The sequence below is a fragment of the Budorcas taxicolor genome, chromosome 10, assembly GCF_023091745.1.
Source record: "Budorcas taxicolor isolate Tak-1 chromosome 10, Takin1.1, whole genome shotgun sequence".
In the NCBI taxonomy this organism is placed as follows: domain Eukaryota; kingdom Metazoa; phylum Chordata; class Mammalia; order Artiodactyla; family Bovidae; genus Budorcas; species Budorcas taxicolor.
In genome coordinates, this window is record NC_068919.1 from 51,980,528 (window position 1) to 52,004,376 (window position 23,849).

General features: G+C 36.7%; 1 protein-coding gene across 1 annotated transcript in view; it reads left to right on the forward strand.

Moving 5' to 3' along the window:
- The first annotated feature begins 1,100 nt into the window (after positions 1–1,100).
- ZNF280D (zinc finger protein 280D) overlaps positions 1,101–23,849 on the forward strand; it is a 104,644-nt gene continuing 81,895 nt past the window's right edge. Inside the window, exons 1-4 of the mRNA XM_052646891.1 lie at positions 1,101–1,113; positions 8,921–9,067; positions 11,785–11,850; positions 11,951–12,090. Coding sequence (XP_052502851.1) covers positions 1,101–1,113; positions 8,921–9,067; positions 11,785–11,850; positions 11,951–12,090 — 366 coding nt within the window. The remainder of the gene's footprint in view (positions 1,114–8,920; positions 9,068–11,784; positions 11,851–11,950; positions 12,091–23,849) is intronic.

Consider the following 23,849-nt stretch of genomic DNA (forward strand, 5'->3'; position numbering starts at 1 on the left):
GTATGCTGTTATATGTGTGGGAATCCAGAAAACAGATTCTTGTTTTAAATAAGACAGTTCAAATTTTTGAAAATTTATTTTAGCAACATTTGTTTTGAATGTTAGACATAATAGATTGTGAATTTTTGAAGGCAAGTACTATGACTTATTTATCTTTGTTTTTAGCCCCATTACCTTACATATAGGAAAAAATGACTGTGATTAGTTTGAATAGTTATTATTTGAATGAAGTAATCTATGATAAAATACTATATCCAACTAATTTTTGTCCTTTTGAGTTCATAGATTAGAAAACCGAGAAAAACATAAACTAAAATTGATTTATGACTGTGTTTTCTTATGGAAACAATATTTTAGGTATCTGTTATCTGATTTTTTTCCTTTTTTGCTTTATAACTAAAACATGAGATTTTAAAAAATATCTGCATATTTTAAAAATATGTATGCTGTTGTATGTGTGGGAATCCAGAAAACAGATTCTTGTTTTAAATAAGAAAGTTCAAATTTTTGAAAATTTTAGCCCCATTACCTTACATGTAGGAAAAAATGACTATGATTAGTTTGAGTAGTTATTATTTGAATGATGAAGTAATCTATGATAAAATACTATATCCAACTAATTTTTGTCCTTTTGAGTTCATAGATTAGAAAACCGAGAAAAACATAAACTAAAATTGATTTATGACTATGTTTTCTTATGGAAACAATTATATTTATATCTGAAATGTGAAGACTCAGCAACAGTTAAAGGTTAATGTCAGCATCTGAATATTCAGATTTACTAAAATAGTATACTATGAGGCGATTATTCATTTCTATAGAAAGATGCTTTTAAAAATCTTTATATATAATAATTTCAGACTTGTTCAAATATTAGGGCCTTAATAGAATCACCATTTTACTTAATAAATTTGAGTTCATTCAAGAATGAACCAATTTTGTAGAGTGAATTAAATGTTTATATTAGACTTATCAAACTTAAACCTTGAGCTTTTTATATGAAAAAAGGTTAAATATGTGTGTATTTAATGAAATCCACTTTAATGCTAGTTATCTTTATTTTATAGTAAAGAAAACTGAGGTATAACTTGCTGCCTTGTATGGAGTCACATGGTGAGTTTGAAGATCAAAATTAGATCCAAGAACTTCTGAATTTCAAGTTTCATTTTTCAGTATTTGGCTTTACTTAAAGGTACTCATAAAATTGACTGATATCATGTATCAGTATTTAGATGACAGTTTACAGAAAATCAACTTTTCATCTTGATTGGTGGCAACCCTTTTCAGCCAAAAAGTAAGTGTTGTTGCTAGGATAGATACTAGTGTTCAGTTCAGTTCAGTCATGACTGACTCTTTGTGACCCCAGGGACTGTGGCACGCCAGGCTTCCCTGTCCATCAGCAACTCCCAGAGCTTGCTCAAACTCATGTCGATTGAGTCAGTGATGACATCCAACCATCTCATCCTCTGTTGTCTCCTTATCCTCCTGCCTTCAGTCTTTTCCAACATCAGGAGCTTTTCCATTGAGTCAGGTCTTCGTATCAGGTGGCCAAAGTATTGGAGCTTCAGCTTCACCATCAGCCTTTCCAGTGAGTATTCAAGACTGATTTCCTTTAGGATTAACTGGTTGAATCTCCTTAATGTCCAAGGCACTCTCAAGAATCTTTTCCAACACCACAGTTTAAAAGAATCAATTCTTTGGTGCTCAGCTTTTATCATGGTCCAACTCTCCCATTCATACAGGACTACTGGAAAAACCATGGCTTTGACTAGACGGACCTTTGTTGGCAAAGTATTGTCTCTGCTTTTTAATATGCTGTCCAGGTTTGTCATAGCTTTTCTTTCAGGGAGCAAGCATCTTTTAATTTCATGGCTGCAGTCACTATCTGCAGTGATTTTGGAGCCCAAGAAAATAAAGTCTGTCACTGTCTCCATTGTTTCAAGGTAAATTAAATGTGTTAAAGCAGGACATGCAAGAGTGAACATTGACATATTAGGAATCAGTGAACTAAAATCCACGGGAACGGGCAAATTTAATTCAGATGACCATTATAACTACTTCTACAGGCAAGGATCCCTTAAAAGAAATGGAGTAGCCCTCATAGTCAACAAAAGAGTCTGAAATGTAGCATGTGGGTGCAGTCTTCAAAACAGCAGAATGATCTTGGTTCGTTTCCAAGGCAGGCCATTCAGCATCACAGTAATCCAAGTCTGTGCCCCAGTCACTGATGCCAGCGAAGCTGAAGTTGACCAGTTCAGTGAAGACCTACTTCTAGAACTTAACTCCAAAAAAAGATGTCCTTTCCATCATAGAGGATTGGAATGCAAAAACAGGAAGTCAAGAGATACCTGGAGTAACAGGCAAGTTGGGCCTGGGAGTACAAAATGAGTCCGGGTGAAGGCTAACAGAGTGTCAAGAGAACGTACTGGTCATAGCAGACATCTTTTCCAGCAACCCAGGAGATGACTCTACATGTGGACATCACCAGATAGTCGGTACTGAAATCAGATTGATTATGTTCTTTGCAGCCAAAGATAAAGAAGCTGTATACAGTCAGGAAAAAGAAGACTTGGAGCTGACTGTGACTTAGGTCATGAGCTTCTTATTGCAAATTTCAGGCTTAAATTGAAGAAAGTAGGGAAAAGAACTAGGCCATTCAGGTTTTGGGTATTCCCAAGTAGCACTAGTGGTAAAGAACCTGCCTGCCAATGAAGGAGACATAAGAGGCAGAGGTTCGATCCCTGGGAAGACCTCTGGAGGAGGAGATGGCAGCCCACTCCACTATTTTTGCCTGGATCAACTCCCTTATGATTATACAGCAGAGGTGATGAATAGATTCAAGGGGTTAGATCTGGTAGACAGTGCCTGAAGAAACACGGACGGAGGTTCATAGCATTGTACAGATGGCAGTTTACCAAAACTGTTGCAAAGAGAAAAAAAATGGAAGAAGGCAAAGTGGTTGTGTGAGGAGGCTTAACAGATACCTGAGGAAAGAAGAGAAGCGAAAGTTAAAGATGTACTGCAGTGAATGCAGAGTTCCAGAAAATAGCAAGGACAGACAAGAAGACCTTTTTCGATGAACAATGCCAAGAAACAGAGGAAAACTATAGGGAGAGACCAGAGATCTCTTCAAGAAAAGTGGAGATCACAAGGGAACATTTCATGCAAGGATGGGCATGATAAAGGACAGAAACGGTAAGGACCTCACAGAAAGCGAAGTGATTAAGAAGAGGTGGCAAGAATACAGGTGGTAAGAGTCAGTTCGTCTCATCAGGTGGCAGAAGTATTGGAGCTTCAGCCTCAGCATCAGTTCTTCCAATGAATATTCAGGACTGATTTCCTTTAGGATGGACTGGTTTGATCTCGTTACTGTCCAAGGGACTCTGAAGAGTCTTCTCCAACACCACAACACAACTTCAGTGCTCAGCTTTCTTTATGGTCCAACTCTCACATCGATACATAACTATTGGAAAAGCCATAGCTTTGAGTAGACGGACCTTTGTTGGCAAAGTAATGTCTCTGCTTTTTAATATGCTGTCTAGCTTGGTCGTAACTTTTCTTCCAAGGAGCAAGTGTCTTTTAATTTCATGGCTGCAGTCACCATCTGCAGTGATTTTGAAGCCCAAGAAAATAAAGTCTGTCACTGTCTCCACTGTTTCCCCAGTCTGTTTGCCATGAAGTGATGGGACTGGATCACCTGACCAGATGCCAGGATCTTTTTTTTTTCAAATGCTGAGTTTTAAGCCAGGTTTTTCACTCTCCTCTTTCACTTTCATCAAAAGACTCTTTAGTTCTTCTTCCCTTCCATAAGGGTGGTGTCATCTACATATCAGATTTTTCTCCTGGCAATCTTGATTCCAGCTGTGCTTCATCCAGCCTGGCATTTCATGTGATGTACTCTGCATGTAAGTTAAATAAGAAGGGAGACAATATACAGCCTTGACATACTCCTTTCCCAATTTAGAATCAGTCTGTTGTTCCATGTCTGGTTCTAACTGTTGCTTCCTGACCTGCATACAGATTTCTCAGGAGGCAGGTCAGGTGGTCTGGTATTCCCATCTCTTGAAAAATTTTCCACAGTTTGTTTGATCCACACAGTCAAAGTCTTTAGTGTAGTCAGTGAAGTAGACGTAGGTATTTTTCTGGAATTCTCTTGCTTTTTTGATGATCCAGCGGATGTTGGCAATTTGATCTCTGGTTCCTCTGCCTTTTCTAAATCCAGCTTGAACATCTGGAAGTTATTGGTTCACATACTGTTGAAGCCTAGCTTGGAGAATTTTGAACATTCCTTTGCTAGCGTGTGAGATGAGTGCAGTTATGCGGTAGTTTGAGCATTCTTTGGCATTGCCTTTCTTTGGGATGGGAATGAAAACTGACCTTTCCAGTCCTGTGGCCATTGCTGAGTTTTCCAAATTTGTTGGCATATTGAGACGGCACTTTAACAGCATCATCTCTCAGGATTTGAAATAGATGAGCTGGAATTCCATCACCTCCACTAGCTTGTTCGTAGTGATGCTTTCTAAGGCCCACTTGACTTTGCACTCTAGGATGTCTGGCTCTAGGTGAGTGATCACACCATCGTGGTTATCTGGGTATCTTCTGCTTCTGCTAGGTCCATATCATTTCTGTCCTGTATTGTGCCCGTCTTTGCATGAAATGTTCCCTTGTTATCTCTAATTTTCTTGAAGATATTTCTAGTCTTTCCCATTCTATTGTTTTCCTCTATTTCTTTGCATTGATCACTTAGGAAGGCTTTCTTATGTTTCTTTTATGCATAGACAAAAATTAATTATTTCTAAAAATATTATAAATCTGTCATGTATCTTCAAAAATTATTTCTCAACAATATATCCTGAATATATTTACAATGGCAGTGCCATGCTAAAGAGTGAGGTGGAAGACCTTTGTTTTCTGCATGAGTTTGATAGGTCTGTCATAGCAAAGTATTATAGAGTAGATGACTTAACAGAAACTTACTTTCTCATAATTCTGGATGCTAGACGTCTAAGATCTAGGTATTTTTGAGTGACTTGAAGGAAGGATCTATTTCAGGCCTCTCTCCTTTGCCTATAGATGGTCATCTGCTTCCTATGTCTTCAAATGGTCTTACCTCTGTACATGTGTATGTGTTCTGATCTGTTCTTCTCTTATGGACAGTGATCATAATGTATTAGCGCCCACTCTCATAATCTCACTTTAACTTTCTTCTTTAAAGATTCTGCCTCCAAATATATACACATTGTGAGGTACTGATGGTGAGGACTTCAGAATATGAATTTTAGAGAAACTCAGTTTAGCTCATAACATATACCAACTGGAAATATATGATATTTTTAATATTAGATATAATGAATTTCCCTAATCTTTTAAAATTAGGCATTGCTTGACTTCACCTACTTTCCTAGTTTTAGATTATTATATATGTCTGTACTGCCTATCTTATATGTAGAGCGAAATATACTGTCAGGGGGCTCATTTTGCCTTAAACATGTAGTATTTTTAATCTTTTGACTTGAAGAATCTATATAAATGGCACCCCACTCCAGTACTCTTGCCTGGAAAATCCCATGGATGGAGGAGCCTGGTGGGCTGCAGTCCATGGGGTCGCTAAGAATTGGACACGACTGAGCAACTTCACTTTCACTTTTCAATTTCATGCATTGGAGAAGGAAATGGCAACCCACTCCAGTGTTCTTGCCTGGAGAATCCCAGGGACAGGGGAGCCTGGTGGGCTGCTGTCTATGGGGTCGCACAGAGTTGGACACGACTGAAGTGACTTAGCAGCAGCAGTAAAACAGTATAGTTTAAAGAAGAAAGGGGTCATTTCATGATATTGATGACATTTGGAAAAATGAGAAGGCCTTATTTATATATTTTTTGGTAGGTGGACTACTAAACATTTAAATAATGTTAGGCCAGGAAATGATTTAAGGTACATTTATAGAAGGGAAAATTCTTTTAAATTTGTAAAAGAATGGCACCTATTTTAATAAGGTATTTCTGTGTATGACATCTACAAAGTACTGTTTCAATTAGCACTATCTTTTAAGACTGTGGTAGAACATTGTCTTAAGTTTGAGTCAAAGAGAAATGGCATTGCTTTATTATAATAAAAAAATGACCTTTAGAAGTTACCACCTTTAACTCATGATGATATCATTGTCTAAGCCAGAACCTTTGAACCCTGGAGGTTTTTTCCTTTTGAAGCCTCCCTCTGTCCTATACCCCCACTCCAGTACTCTTGCCTGGAAAATCCCATGGATGGAGGAGTCTGGTAGGCTGTAGTCCATGAGGTTGCGAAGAGTCGGACATGATTGAGAGACTTCACTTTCACTTTTCACTTTCCTGCATTGGAGAAATAAATCCCAGGGACAGGGGAGCCTGGTGGGCTGCCGTCTATGGGGTTGCACAGAGTCGGACACGACTGAAGCGACTTAGCAGCAGCAGCAGCAGCCTGTCCTTGACAGACAGACAGACAGACAGACAGACAGACAGACAGACATTTTGTTGTTTAGTCGCTCAGTCATGTTCAACTCTTTGCAACCCCATGGACTGTAGCACGCCAGGCTTCCCTGTCCTTCACTATCTCCCTGAGTTTGCTCAAACTCACGTCCGTTGTGTCAATGATACCATCCAGCCATCTCCTTCTCTGTCGCCCTCTTCTGCCCTCAATCTTTCCCAGCATCAGGGTCTTTTCCTGTGAGTTGTATAAACACAAACACACACACACATATATATATACCCTCTTTATATATCACTTGTACCCATCTCCATTGCTATTACTTTAGTGTAGAACTTTCAATACTGTATCTCTTTTTTTCCCTCCTCTGCTACTCTTACTCTTCCTTTTTGTCCTTCCTCTCAGCTTAAAGTATACACATTGTTTTAAATAAAGCAAACAACTTAAAAAAACTGTGGTTTAGCCTCAGTTTCTTAAAAAGTGCTTATGTGCATATATATTTGTGCTGCCGTTGCATAGTCAGTTTTAACCATTTTCTGGTGCTATTCTGTCATAAGGATTTTTGCTTTTTACAACTATCCCTTCCTTCCCTCTTAAGTGTCTCCCAATTTTTGGTTAAATTTGTATTTGATATTTTCATTTTGATGACCATATAAACACTATTTACTGATGAGCATGGTAGTATGCTATTAATATGCTATTACATATAGAATAGCATGTGAGGGGATACATTTTTTACTTGTTTGTTTACCCAGCAATGAATACTTTTCACGTTTTTTGATTTGCTAACTTTTATTAACATCTATAGCTAAATCTTGTCACACCCTCAAGAACCTCTCAGTTCAGTGTTCTGTATGTTGAAATCTGTCAGATAGTCTAAACATTTATATTTTAACCATCTTTTCTTTGGCCTCCGGGGGAAGTTCCTCCTGAAGGTGCTGCTCTCAGGAGTTAGTCTAGACTGGCTGTTCTTTTGGCCTACTGAGCTTCTGTTGTCCTGGAACTTTGTACTGTGTTGAATGCCATGTTTTCTACATCCTGTGTCTTCCTCTTTCTTGCCTGAGTCTCTTGTTTTGGTGGATTCTGTAGTAGCTTCAGGAGAAAGAGTGCCTGGGAAGTAAATTTTGTGTGATGTTGCTGGTCCTTACTCTTACACTTAAATGAAAAGTTTAGATTTTCTAAATTAAAATATAATTTTGGTAAAAATTTTAGAAGAATTGTTTTACTGTGTTCTAGTTTCTGTTCTTGTTACTCTTAATCTTTTGTATAGGACCTGTTTCTGTTCCCTAACTCTCAACCCCTGAAGATATTCTCTTTATCTTTTTTGTTCTGAAATTTGGCAGTGATACATCCTGGTATAACTTTTTCTTGATTGTTGTATTGAGCATTAGTGGGATCTTTCAGCTCAGAGATTATTGTCTTCTGATCTTGGAAATTTTCTTGCATTATTTCTTTGATAACTTACCCCCTGCTTTCTCTCTATTCTCTTTCTATAAATTTAAGTGTTGTCCCTTTAAATTGATTTTCTAACAACCTTGTATTCTCTGTTTTGTTTATGTGTGTGTGTATATATATTTTTTTTCTCAGTTCTGAGGACATTTGTTTTTTTAAGGGAATGAAAAAATTTTGGCTATTGTATTTCAAATCCTATTTTGTTTTCTGATCATTACTTTTTATAACATCCTTTTTTGTCTCATATCTCTAAAGATGCTAACTATATTTTCTCTAATATTTGTCTTGCTTTTTGTATTACCTCTTTTCCTAAGGGTTCTTTCTCTGTTTTATTGATTTTGGTCTGAAAGACAAGAGGTTTTCCTAAAAGTTCTGGTGCTTATTGGTTGTATGTTTAACACCAAGGCACTAAAATGCTTCTGTGCTTGGTCAGAACTTTTAGGACGGTGATATTTTACTGTATGTTCTTTGGTCTGTTTCTTCAGGCAAGAAATGTGTAATTTTCCCTGATTGGAATAAATCTCACTTTGTTCTTTTATTTTAGTCTAGCATCTCATCCCTTCTTTGCTATGTACCTGACATACCTGAATTGGGTTCAGTTTTTCTGTTCTCTCTCCCATCTGTTGCCTCTTATTCTTAGTTTGTCTCTCATTTGTCAGTACATTTTTTTCCCAGATAATGGTTTGGTGCAGTCTTTTTCCTAGATATAATCATATTCCAGGTGTATGACTGAAACTGACTTTGTTCCCAAATGTTCTGTCCACTGTAAATAACTACTATCAACCATTATCTATCAGTCATCTCTTTATCTAAATTTTACTAGTTAAAGTCTTAGAGAGTGAACTCTGAGTTTCTCACTGTTGCTGCCATGTACTAACTGTGAATATCAACTCAGAAATTGCTATTAGGATTATTAAAGTAGATCTTAAATCTCCTACTATGTATTACAAAAATGTATTTATTTTTCTTTTTGAAAATAAGGTTTGCTTCTCTCCTTTTGAAAATTAGATAATTCAAAAATGGCAGAGCTCTTCATGGAATGTGAAGAAGAAGAGTTGGAACCATGGCAGAAGAAAGTAAAAGAGGTTGATGATGATGATGATGATGAGCCGATCTTTGTTGGCGAGATATCAAGTTCAAAACCAGCAATTTCAAGTGAGCATTTACTTTCAGTAAACCCCAGTTTTGTAAAATACCATTTGTAATAGAAAAACTTGTGAACACTCTTACACTCATTTAATTAAGTCCTTGTTTCTTGGTAAGGAGTTAATGATGAAAGATTGGGTGGGAAATTGGTAAGAATTTCAGAATTAGAGTTTTAAAATTGGAAACTTGAGGAAGGAGTGAAGAAGTTAAAATATCAGATGTGAGAAAAATAAATGGGCTAAGATAAACTGGTGACATCGGAAGTCTTTTCATAATAGAAATCATAATTTTAAGTGGAGCCAAGTAACCTGTTTATCATTTTGTTCATTTTCTTTTTTTTTTCCCTCACTTATAACCCAGAAACAGAAGAGTTTAGAATACTTTGCTTAAAATGTTATAATACACTAAATATGTTTGGGTTAGTCTTAGATAGGGGTTCTCACATGCAAGCAGCTGCCTCATTGCAGTGACATTTATAGTAGCTACAGAATGTATAGACAGTGAAGGATGTCAGTTAAGAGTAATTGGATTTGCCATTGTTATAATGTTAAAGACAAATGGCTCTTGTTAAAACATCCACTCAATAATGTATGGAAGTACGGAGAAATAATGTATACATTTCAGGGGAGAAAGAGAAAATAAGATCCCTTCCCATTGCGTTTACATGTGTTTTGTTTGCTTAAGTCAGGAGAATTTACCAAAGCTCATAACCAGCATACTAGTGTTTTGTTTTGTTTTGTTTTGCCAAAATCAGTGCTTAAAAGTATAGCAAAGAGACTGCTTTTAAATTTTCGGAAAGCCTGATTATTTCTTCTGTTGCCTCTAAGCTTGAAATGGCACTTTTTTTTCAGTTTTGTCAGAGGGAGACTAGCTTAACTGATGGAATTCTGAATAGCATTTTTTGTGGAAGATTGATAACCACTCAAAAGAGGTTCTGAATGGAGTGCTACTTTGATTATAGATTGAACTAGGTGTGGTGGCATGCTTTTTGCTGATAGTAGAACATAATTATACATTCTCTTAATTATTGTTTCTAGTCGCTATAATTATTTTATATGGGAATATTACCATATTGCAAAATCGTTACTTAAGTTGTCTTATTGAAAACAAGACAATTAAGATTTAAATTGAATTTATACTGATTTTTAGGTGACTCTTAACAGTGTTCAAATAGAAAAATGTATGTTAATTTTAAAATAATTGTCAAGAGACTGATCCCAGTAGAATTTCTTTTCTGTACTCTTAAGATACAGAATTTAAATGACTTTATTGTTGCTTTTGTATAAGCCATAAAATATTTTAACATGGAGTATAAGCTAAATGTTTATATATGTTGCTAGACAGGAAGGTAAAAACTTTTTTATTGTAGAATACAAACACCAAAATGTACTTTTTTGAAGGTTTGAATAAATACTTAATCTTGAATTTATGCATGAAAGTGGTGTCAAGTTGTTTGAGCAGATTGTTCTCCTTTCAGTTTAGTTCAGTTCAGTTGCTCAGTCGTGTCCGACTCTTTGCGACCCCATGAATCGCAGCACGCCAGGCCTCCCTGTCCATCACCAACTCCTGGAGTTCACTCAAACTCACGTCCATAGAGTCGGTGATGACATCCAGCCATCTCATCCTGGGTCGTCCCCTTTTCCTCCTGCCCCCAATCCCTCCCAGCATCAGAGTCTTTTCCAATGAGTCAACTCTTTGCATGAGGTGGCCAAAGTACTGTAGTTTTAGCTTTAGCATCATTCCTTCCAATGAACACCCAGGACTGATCCCCTTTAGAATGGACATCTCTAATACTTAGGTATAGAGCACTGTACTGCCATTTTCAGAAAACAGTCCTACTTTTATATGCCCCTTTACACTACAGAATTAATTTATGGAGGCTTGTTCCTTTCTATTACGAGGGGAAATGAGGAAATTGTTTTCTGAGTTCTGATGTTGGTCCTTTTACCTTTTTCTAACCAATAATTTTAGGCAGATTCTTACTCTTCTGAATTTTAGTTTGGTCATAGAAAAACCTGTAAATTATTGAGTTCACATGCATGCATGCAATTAGAAACTTTAAACTGATACTGAAAGTCATATTAGGCCCTGACTGACTTCTGGTATAGTGATAAATATGAAGCCCGTTAAGTTGCAAGATACTCTGGTAAACCGTATGTTCACTTTAGTCTGCATTCTCTAATAGATTCAGTTTCAGGACTTGAATAATGGTGGAGATAATCCAATGAGGTCCCTTATAATGATACTTCAGGGCTTATAAGGGTATGAATTGGATATGGATGTTGGACAGGATTTGATTTTCAGTAAATAGAAACTTGGATGCATGTATGTACAGCCCTTTCATCTCTCAAAGCAAGATATATACTTCAATTTTAGTTGTATATGAATATATTTTTGGAATATTTTTGCCAATTATGTGAACTATTTCTTTGCCATGTAGAAGATTTGACTTATGGGTAGTCATATTTATCAATCTTTAACTTCTGGGTTTTGAATTTTGAATTACAGTTAGAAATATTATTCTTATTCTATAAGAATTAAGATACTAGTTTTAGTAGATAAAGATATATTTGTTTAAAATTAACTGTATTCATAAAGCAGTATTAACCTGTATACTCCTTCCAGAAATCTTTTCAGTTGTTTTCAGTGTATGATTTCTATTTATATATATATATATATATATATAATTCAAACAATGCGTTTTAAAATAATGTAATCTTTTATAGATATTTTGAATAGAGTAAACCCCAGCTCATATTCGAGGGGAATAAAGAATGGTGCACTCTGCCGAGGTACAGTAGTATTTTACTATTTTTATTTTAAAGTGAAGTATTTTGACATCATTGATTATATAGAAATATATTCAATGTGTTGTGTAATTTTAAAATACAGGTATTACTCCTGCATTCAAGCCTACAAGTCAACATTACACGAACCCAGCATCAAATCCAGTGGCTGCCTCGCCAGTAAATTTTCATCCTGAATCTAGATCTTCAGATAGTTCTGTTATTGTTCAGCCTTTGTCTAAACCTGTAAGTGTTTCTGAAACTACACAATCAGCTCAGGAATTCGTTGGGTATTATTTATCTGTGTCAACAATGCATAGTGAAAATTCTGTATTTCCATGGGTAATCATTCAGTGGAATCATAATCAGCATCAGAAAATGTCACCATCTTTATGATAGTTTAACCAGTACCCAAATAATAATTGTAGGAACAAACTACCCAGCCTGTTTTTAAATCTGGTAATATGCTTAAATAGGCTACAGTATTGAAAACTGTGCTATTAAAACATGAATAAAAGCATATTTAGTAATAATGGCAAAACTATTTCAGATTGTAAACTGGGCTAAATGTTCTTAGTTCTTAACTGGGAAAATTGCTGAGAGGCTATTGTAGCCTTTTATTCTGAAAACATACCTTCATAGTTGAGTGTAACTTTTATAGAAAGTAATAGTTAATGTTGAGTTGTTAATGTGTGTAAGGTTTTGTGCTATCATGAATTAATCTCTTTAAATTCTTAAATGTTCCTATAAAGTAGGCAGTATTATTTATTTTTATTTTATAGTTGAGGAAACTGAGGCTCACATAGTTTAAATAATTCACTCAAGGTGGCACAGCTGGCAAATGATAGATCTGGGATTTCAATCCATTGCCTTAGTGTAAAAATTTTCAAAGTGTAGTTGTCAGTCCCCTGGGGTACCCCTGAGACTGTTTCATGGGCTTTGGATCAACCATATTGTCAAAATAACACAAAGGAACTATTTGCTTTTGTCACTGTGTTGACACTTGTACTGATGATGCAAAAGCAATGGTGAGTAAACTGCTGGCATGTTAGTATGAATAGTAGTTTTTGTACTAGTCATGACCATGTACTCACAATAAAAATTATTTCAGTCATACTCAGTTACTTTGATGAAATATTAAAATGTCATTAATTTTATAAACTCTCTACCCTTGAATATATGTCTTTTAAAATGTTTCACGTATGAAATGGGTAGTATGCATAATATACTTCTATGTCTGAGGTATGATGATTAGCTTGGGAAAAAGTACTAGTGTGGTTTAATGTTGAGCTAAATTACCCAGAAAACCATTTTTACTTGAAAAGATGACTGAAGCCATGGTGTATATTACTATTAACTTAGTGGTTTAAAGCCACATACTTCTGTTGTGTCACAGATTTTGTGAGTTAGGAGTCATGTCATGTCTTAGCTGGATCTTCTGCTTCAGGGTTCCTCAAGGCTTCATTCAAGATGTGAAGCTCAACGGAGGAAGTGTCTACTTCCAACCTCTCATGGTTATTGGTAGCATTCGGTTCCTTAAGGGTTGTCATATTGAGGGTCTCAATATTTTACTGGCTTTTGGTTGGCTCCTTGCCAGGTTGAGTTTTCCCAGCATGGCTCTTAACTTCTTCAGAGCCCACAAGGGAGAGAGAATGCTTAGCAGGATGGCATTAGAGCCGTCCCTGGACTGCAAGGAGATCCAGCCAGTCCATTCTGAAGGAGATCAGCCCTGGGATTTCTTTGGAAGGAATGATGCTAAAGCTGAAACTCCAGTACTTTGGCCACCTCATGCGAAGAGTTGACTCACTGGCAAAGACTCTGATGCTGGGAGGGATTGGGGGTAGGAGAAGGGGATGACAGAGGATGAGATGGCTGGATGGCATCACTGACTCTATGGACGTGAGTCTGAGTGAACTCCGGGAGTTGGTGATGGACAGGGAGGCCTGGCGTGCTGCGATTCATGGGGTCGCAAAGAGTCAGACACGACTGAGCAACTGAACTGAACTGAACTGAATGTAATCACATAGAAAAAATCATATGTATCCTGTCACTTTTGCTCTACTCTGTCAGAAGCAAGTCACATGACTTGCCTTCACTCAAAGAGAGGGAATCACACAGGACATGAATTCCAGGGAGTGAGGATCATGGAGGCTACTTTTAAGAGTCTGTCTGCCACACATAGTGAGTTCTTCACTTTTTGTTGTTTGGTAGACAGTTCCTCAAAATTGAAAGTGCGCTTGTCACCCAAAGGAAAACAACTGATAGTATTTCTTGATGAAATTTGAGCTATCAAGTAAAAATTAGAATTATGAACAACTTGTATCAGTCATCATGATCTTAGCAGCTTCTCAGTACATAAAATCTTTTCTTATGGTTGGTAGTATTAATAAATATGATTTTTTTATATTGTGTCATGAACTCTGTCAACATTTGGAAGATTGCATAATTCAAAGAAATCAGTATTTTCTAAATAATGTATGATATAATAAAATCATGCATGAATAAGATTCATTCAAAGTGCAAGATAATACATTTTAATGCAACAGTTCAAAAAGCTCAGTGATAGGGAGTTAGATTCCACGTTGCAGCAAACCTTTAAGAAAATACCGACTGTTGAGTTTTGGTATTTTATCAAAGAAATATATCCACGTTTATTGTAATTTGCTATTAGAATACTCCCTTTTTTAGCTGTTAATATTTATGAAACCAGAGTATCTTGATTCTTCAACCAAAACATTTTAACAGAATGAAAGCAGAAGCAGTTATGAGAGTATAGCTGTCTTTTTATTAATCAAGACATTAAGGATATTTGCAGAGATGTAAAACAGTGCCACTGTTTTCTCTGATTCTTTTGTGTTTGCTAGATAGCCATTTTTAAAAAAAATGTTATTCATGTTAATTTGTAATGGGTTTATTATTGTTATTTAAAATGAAATTAATAAACAAGTATTTTGAAATTTTCTATTTTAATCTGCATTATGATAAATATCAGTAGATATAACCTACCTAAATAAAAACTCTTTTGATTCTAAATATTTGAAGGGGTTCTGAAATCAAGGACTTAAGAATCCTTAAACAAAAAATTACCCAAAATTTGAAGATTCTTTGCTACTGGACTTGAATTAACTCAGTGGGTTTTTTCATGCCATCATAAGCTCTTTGACATTGGCCTTACAGAATTAGTAAATTTTCCCTAAGATATTTGTTCTTTTTACAGTAAGTGAAACAACTACTGAAGCACCTATAGATTTTATTACAAATATTCAAGTTCAAAAACAGAATTGAATCTAAATATTTTTAGTATGAATAATCCATTTTCCCTATATTTCATATCATATTACTATTAGGTAAATTACACATATTTGTTACCACAAAAAGTTTATATTTTGAGATGTTTCTTTCATAGAGGACCGATTAAATTTATTTTCATGAAAAGGAAAATCTATGCCTAAACAAAGTCAGCTTCCAATTATGTTTTGAAGAGGTCATATATCATAAAAAGTAAGAGTATCTTTAGGCAAACACCTTCCCCTCCCTGCCTCCAAATCTTTTCTGTCGTTTTAGCATTCTGAAATAATAATACTGATAAGAGCCCAGGACTAATTGTGTAGAAAACTTAGATTGAAGCAAGAGACTTGAATGATGATTCTTCCTATTTTAAAACTAGAGCATTGTCAAAACCTCTCTCAGCCTCATTTTCTTCATTTCTAGAATGAGAGCTAATTTTACCTGGACCACTGACTCTCAATCTTGGATCCTAACATGGCAAGCTACCTAAAATGTAAAGATTCTTTGTTATTAGTAGAATCAAATTAACTTGGAAAGTTTCTCATACTTACTGTAAGCTGTTTGGCATTTGAGGGATAGAAAACCAGAAAAAGAAAATTTATTATTTAATTTAGTTTGATATATAAAAATCTTAACAACATTGGACTCAGGGAGAATAAAAAATAACAGTGAGGGGTGGTATCTTTGATGTTAAAGTTAAAAACTGGAGCTTTTTGTAGCTGAAAATATTTTGCATCTGTAGGCATAGTTTTGGATTTTTTTGTAATAATTTTATTTATTTTTTGCTGTGCTGGGTCTTCATTGCTGCCCTAGCTTTTCTCTAGTTGTGGTGAAAGGAGGCTATTGCCTGCTGGTGTCTCATTGCTGTGGGTTCTCTTCTGGAGCACAGGCTCTGGGGCCTGCAGGCCCAGTAGTTCTGGCACAGGCTCGGTAGTTGCAGCTCCCAGACTCTAGAACACAGGCTCAATAGTTCTGGTGCACAGGCACAGTTGCTCCACGACATGCGGAGTCTTCGCCGATTAGGGATCGAACACGTGTCTCCTGGACTGGCAGGCAAATTCTTTACAGTTGAGCCACCAGGGAAGTCCTATAAGCATAGTTTTTAAATCAAAACACCTCAATTCATGGTTCCCAATCTTGGGGAATTTAAAAAAAAATTTTGTCAATTGGTCTGGGTGGATGTGTCTTAGAAATAATACATTTAAAAACGCTCTATGTGATTCTAATGTACACAGTTAGGAATGACACAGATATTATATACTCTGGAATGAATTGAGAATCCTATGTAAAGGAACTTACTCTGAATTTTAGAAGCCACTGTTTTAAATATATTATAATTTTTCATTTTATGTTTTCTATATATGTGTATTTTTACTTTTTCATGTAATATCTTTATACTTAAGTATCTCTTTCAAATCTCAGGTAGTGAGGATATATTATATTTTAAAAGTCAGTGTGGGGAACATGTGTACACCCGTGGCAGATTCATGTTGATGTATGGCAAAACCAATACAATATTGTAAAGTTAAAAAAAAAAAAGAAGAAAGAGAAAATGATAGTATCTACCTCATAGGAAAAAAAAAAGTCAGTGTGATATAGCTTAAGGGCATAGGCTTTGTAATTAAACAGACCCAAGTTCTAATTACTGGAGAAGGAAATGGCAATCCACTCCAGTACTATTGCCTGGAAAATCCCATGGACAGAGGAGCCTGGTAGGCTATCGTCTATGGGGTCGCAAAGAGTCGGACACGACTGAGCGACTTCACTTCACTTCACTTCTAATTACAGCCCCATCAATAATAAGTAGGATTGAATTGGGAACCTTGTATAACCACACCTAACACTAGTTTCAGTTCAGTTCAGTTGCTCATGGACTGTTTGCAACCCCATGGACTGCAGCATGCCAGGCCTTCCTGTCCATCACCAACTCACGGAGTTTACTCAGACTCATGTCTGTTGAGTTGGTGATGCCATCCAAACATCTCATCCTCTGTTGTCCCCTTCTCCTCGCACCGTCAATCTTTCCCAGCATTGGGGGTCTTTTCACATGAGTCAGTTCTTTGCATCACGTGGCCAAAGTATTGGAGTTTTCAGCTTCAGAGTCAGTCCTTCTAGTGAATTTCCTTAGGATGGCGTGGTTGGATCTCCTTGCAGTCCAAGGGACTCTCAAGAGTCTTCTCCAACACCACAGTTCAAAAGCGTCAATTCTTCAGCACTCTGCTTTATTTATAGTCCAACTCTTACATGACTACTAGAAAAACCATAGCTTTGACTAGACAGACCTTTGTTGGCAAGGTAATGTCTCTGGTTTTTAATATGCTGTCTAGGTTGGTCATAACTTTGCTTCCTAGGAGCAAGCATCTTTTAATTTCATGGCTGCAGTTACCATCTGCAGTGATTTTGGAGCCCTCCAAAATAAAATCTGTCACCATTTCCATTCCTTCCCCATCTCTTTGCCATGAAGTGATGGGACCAGATGCCATGATCTTAGTTTTCAGAATGTTGAGTTTTAAGCCAACTTTTTCACTCTCTTTTTTCACTTTCATCAAGAGGTTCTTTAGTTCTTCTTCACTTTCTGCCATAAGGGTGGTGTCATCTGCATATATGAGGTTATTGATATTTCTCCTGGCAATCTTGATTCCAGCTTGTGTTTTATCCAGCCCAGTGTTTCTCATGATGTACTCTGCATATAAATTAAATAAGCATTTCTTCTAAGGAATTCTTGCCCACAGTAGTAGATGTAATGGTCATCTGAGTTAAATTCACCCATTCCAGTCCATCTTAGTTCACTGATTCCTAGAATGTTGACGTTCACTCTTGCCATCTCCTGTTTGACCACTTTCAATTTGCCTTGATTCATGGACCTAACATTCCAGGTTCCTATGCAATATTGCTCTTTACAGCATTGGACCTTGCTTTTATCACCAGTCACATCCACAACTGGGTGTTCCCTTCATTCTTTCTGGAGTTATTTTTCCACTGATCTCTAGTAACATATTGGGCACCTACCAACCTGGGGAGTTCATCTTTCAGTGTCCTATCTTTTTGATTTTTCATACTGTTCATGGGGTTCTCAAGGTAAGAATACTGAAGTGGTTTGCCATTCCCTTCTCCCGTGAGCCACATTTTGTCAGAACTCTCCACCATGACCCATCTGTCTTGGGTCAAGCTACAGGGCATGGCTTATAGTTTCATTGAGTTAGACAAGGCTGTGGTCCATGTGGTCAGATTGTTTAGTTTTCGGTAATTGTGGTTTTCAGTTTGTTTTCCCCCTAATGGAGAAGAATAAGAGGCTTATTGAAGCTTTCTGATGGGAGAGAGTGACTGAGGGGGAAACTGGGTTTTGTTCTTATGGGTGGGGCCATGCTCAGTAAATCTTTAATCCAGTTTTCTATTGAAAGGCAGGGCTGGGTTCCCTCCTTGTTCATTGACCTGAGGCCAAACTACAGTGGAGGTAATGAAGATAATGGCGACCTCCTTCAATTGCCCCATGTATGCACTGCTACACTTAGTGTCCCCAACCTTGCAGCAGGCCACCGCCAACCCACGCCTCTGCTGGAGACTCCTAAACATTCATTGGCAAGTCTGGGTCAGTCTCTTTTGGGGTCACTGCTCCTTTCAATAGTTTACTTATTAGGTAAACATTAGTTTACCTATTTATAAAGTGGGATACAATATTAGGTCTTTATTAGTACTGTGTGACAACCACCTGTTTTAATAATATAATGTGCCTTGAAGTGCAGGTTTATTTAAAATATGACTGTGACTTCCAGGCGGTGCTAGTGGTAAAGAACCCACCTGCCAATGAAGAAGACTTGAGAGGAGGGTTTGATCCCTGGGATAGAAGGATCACCTGGAGGAGGGCATGACAACCCAGTCCAGTATCCTTGCCTGGAGAATGCCTTGGATGGAGGATCCTGGGAGGCTACAGTCCATAGGGTTGCAGAGAGTCAGGCACCCCTGAAGTGACCTAGCATGCATGCTTATGGCTGTTTTTAAGTGTGAAAGGTGAATAACTTCAAGTTCAGAGATGACTTGCCCAAGGTTTTGTAGCTAAATAAATGTGTGGATCTTCTGGAGCCCAGTTGTGTTGATCTTTCTGAACTATTTAGAAGACATTAAAAGTTCTATGTTAGATAATTATTTTAATCTGTTATTGTTGAATAATATGTGCCTGCTCTCTGAAATTGTGTTGTTTTCTAAGAAAGCATTTAACAGTATTAACTTTATACTTTTGTTAACTGTTTTAGAAAATATAGCGAATATTTTACCTTTTTTGAGTGTAAATATTTGAAGATAATGTTTATCTTGAAGCAATATCATGTTTGGTTGCAATTAAATAATATGGTATCACTGATTTTTTTTTTTTTTTTTTTGTATTACACATTAAGGTTCAAATGCAGGTATCTGCCTCTTAGGCCTGAAATTCTAGGAGTGGTTTGGGTTACTTCAGTACTTTTTTCCATAACAATTTTTTTTTTAAACAACAGTAATAATTTATTTAGTGACAGATTGGCCATTTGTGAAGGGTGTGGTAAGGAAGGCTTATGTCTTCTTTTCAAAACTAAGAAAAATTTTTATTGAGGTGTAGTTGATGTACAACATTCTATTAGTTTCAGATGTACAACATGCTATTAGTTTCAAGTGTACAGCACAATGGTTTAAAATTTGTATATATTGTGAAATCACCACCACAGTAAGTCTAGTTCTGGTCTGTCACCGTATGTCATTATAGAATTTTTTTCTTGTGATGAGAAATTCTAAGATCTCTCTTAGTAACTTTCACATATGCGCTATAGCGTTATTAACAGTCACCATGCTGAATGTCATGTTTTCATGATTTATTGATTTTATAAACTAGAAGCTTGTATATTTTAACTCCTTTCACCCATATTTTTGTTTCTGTAACTTTATGGACAAACCCGTTTCAATAGAAAAGTTAGTAGTAAAACAAAATTCTTAAAACTTATTTATACCTTAATTTATAAGCACAGAACAAACAAAAACTTTCTGTTTCTATTTTGAAATGCTGTGTATTTTGGTGGGAAAATTTAGAGAGACGAGTGTATAATGTACTTTGATTTTTCTTCTCACCTGCAAACAGTGTAGGTTGTATCAATCAGAACCATACTGTATACCCAGATACATATTTCTCTTTTATACCTGAACATTCTACTAAGAATGTGTCATTGGCTGTTTCTCAAAAACATGATATTAGTGGTTGTATGATAGTCTGTCATTTAATTTATTTAGCCATTCTTTCATTGTTGGACATAAAGATTTTTAATTTTTACTGTTAAAATGCTATAATCATCCAATAAGCATTTTCATTTCTGTACCATAAATTTTTAAAGTAGAATAGTTGAACAAAAGGATGTGAACTTACATAAAGCCTTTGATAGCTACTGCCAAAATTTTCATGCAGAAAAGATATACCTAAATATAGCCTCTATTTTGCCAGTAGTATGTGTTTTCATTATTTTTTAATTTGTAAGTTTTAATTCACACTAATTTTAGACTTACAGGGAAAGTAATACAATACACCCCTAACGGGAAGTAGTTTCCCGTGCTGATGTCATCTTACTTAACGTAACTAAATTGCAGATCTTATTCAGTTTTACCAGTTTTTTCATTAATGTCTTTTTTTAATTCCCAGGATTCTATTTAGGATCACACCTTACAGTTTGTTATTTCTTCTTAGTCTCCTCATATTTTTCTACAATTACTTATTCTTTGTCTATTATGAGCTTGATACTTTTAAGAGAAGTGGCAGTTATTTCGTACTGTTTAACTGCCATTTGTCTTTATTTGCATTTCTTTGACTAAGTTGAAAAAAATAGTTTTTGTATGTATTGGTCATTGTTTTTTGTTTTTGAAGTGCCTCAGTTTATGTCTTTTGCCCATTTTTCTCTTAAAGTGATTTTTTCTGTTTTAGACTTTAAGTCTTGTTAATCTTTGAGCTTTTACTTGCTGTATATTATGACCCATAGAATGGTCCAAAAATCACTCTAATGAGAGCTCACTCTTCAGTGGTGATCTTATATATATAGCATTGGGATCTATTTTTTGTGTGTGTATCAGTGTATTTAATATATAATAATTTTGGAATACATATATACACCTAAATTAAATTGACCATATTTTTCATGATTCAATTCAGTTGAGTTCAGTTGCTCAGTCGTGTCTGACTCTTTGCAACCCCATGAATTGTAGCATGCCAGGCCTCCGTGTCCATCACCAACTCCTAAAGTTCACTCAGACTCGATGGACTCATATCCATTGAGTTGGTGATGCCATCCAGCCATCTCATCCTCTGTCATCCCCTTTTCCTTCTGCCCCCAATCCCTCCCAGCATCAGAGTCTTTTCCAATGAGTCAACTCTTCACATGAGGTGGCCGCAGTACTGGAGTTTCAGCTTTAGCAACATTCCTTCCAATGAACACCCAGGACTGATTGCCTTTAGGATAGACTGGATCTCCTTGCAGTCCAAGGGATTCTCAAGAGTCTTCTCCAACACCACAGTTCAAAAGCATCGATTCTTCAGTGCTCAGCTTCTTCACAGTCCAACTCTCACATCCATACATGACCACTGGAAAAACCATAGCCTTGACTAGATGGATCTTTGTTAGCAAAGTAATGTCTCTGCTTTTGAATATGCTGTCTAGGTTGGTCATAACTTTCCTTCCAAGGAGTAAGCATCTTTTAATTTCATGGCTGGAATCACCATCTGCAATGATTTTAGAGCCCCCAAAAATAGTCTGACACTGTTTCCCCATCAATTTCCCATGAAGTGATGGGACCAGATATCATGATCTTAGTTTTCTGAATGTTGAGCTTTAGGCAAACTTTTTCATTCTCCTCTTTCACTTTCATCAAGAGGCTTTTTAGTTCCTCTTCACTTTCTGCCATAAGGGTGGTGTCATCTGCATATCTGAGGTTATTGATATTTCTCCTGGCAGTCTTGATTCCAGCTTGTGCTTCTTCCAGCCCAGCGTTCCTCATGATGTACTCTGCATAGAAGTTAAATAAGCAGGGTGACAATATACAGCTTTGACATACTCCTTTTGCTATTTGGAACCAGTCTGTTGTTCCATGTCCAGTTCTAACTGTTGCTTCCTGACCTGCATATAGGTTTCTCAAGAGGCAGGTCAGGTGGTCTGGTATTCCCATCTCTTTCAGAATTTTCCACAGTTTATTGTGATCCCCACAGTCAAAGGCTTTGGCATAATCAATAAAGCAGAAATAGATGTTTTTCTGGAACTCTCTTGCTTTTTCGATGATCTAGCGAATGTTGGCAGTTTGATCTCTGGTTCCTCTGCCTTTTCTAAAACCAGCTTGAACATCCGGAAGTTCACAGTTCACGTACCGCTGAAGCTGGCTTGGAGAATTTTGAGTATTACTTCACTAGCATGTGAGATGAGTGCAATTGTGTGGTAGTTTGAGCATACTTTATTTATACGAAATAATCTATTTAGTATTATATACTGTTACATACCCTATATGTTTGTGCTAATGTATAAATTTATACTCCCTGATGTTTGACTGTGTTATGATTCTTTTCATACTTTTCATTCTTCTTTGCTTGATATCTTCCTGCTGAGACCACCCTTTGCCCTGATGAAGGGCTGAAGCTTTCCTTGAGCCCTAAGGCCTCAAGAAATGGAGCAGATGTCCCAGATCATTCCTAGAAACAGCTTCCGTTCTAAACCCTGGGTGCCTAGCTTTCTTATTTGTTCATCCTGCTGTTACAGTTTGTATATTTGCCCAATAAGATGGGAGATTGCCTGGCCCAGCATGACTTTGCATAGGATGGTGGGAATAGTGGGGGATTAATTCTTTCTCTTCCGGAGACTTGGCTTATAAATTTTGCCAATAAAAGTGATTTCAAAACTTGTACCATGTGATATGTTCATCCCTAACCTTGATGCACCATACTGCAGAGTAGTTCCCAGTTTGTTTGCCCTGATATTTTATCTGTGGGGTTTATAGAGGAATAGAAGCTTTTAAAATTGTACTTATATCAGTATGTTTACTTATGTTTTCTTTGCTTTTACCCAAAGATTTTGATAACTTCTGTTATTTGCTGTTTGATAGGAATGCTGCATTTTTAGTGACTCTCTGAAGTATATCAATCTTACTGATTTAAAATGAGTTTGTATGTTTCTTTGACCTTGAAAAAAATCAGGCTGGAATTTTTCCCTAATTGTAACTGGCTAGTCAGAGATAAGCCAACTCTCAGTAATAAGTTCAGAGAAGGCAGTGGCCCCCCACTCCAGTACTCTTGCCTGGAACATCCCATGGATGGCGGAGCTTGGTGGGCTGCAGTCCATGGGGTCACTAAGAGTCGGACATGACTGAGCGACTGAGCGACTTCACTTTTCACTTTCATGCGTTGGAGAAGGAAATGGCAACCCACTCCAGTGTTCTTGCCTGGAGAATCCCAGGGATGGGGGAGCCTGGTGGGCTGCCATCTATGAGGTCGCACAGAGTCGGCCACGACTGAAGTGACTTAGCAGCAGCAGCAGCAGCAATAACTTGCTTCCAGTTTTAGTAGATATTAATTTTGGCATAATAGTAATAATTGCCTTGTGTTTTTTAACTCATTAGTAATGGAGTCATTAAAGGTTATCCTTATAATATTGGTATACAGTTACATTTCCCTTTACAAAAGTTTGTGAAGCAAAATAATTATAACTTTGTTTGACTACATGTAATAT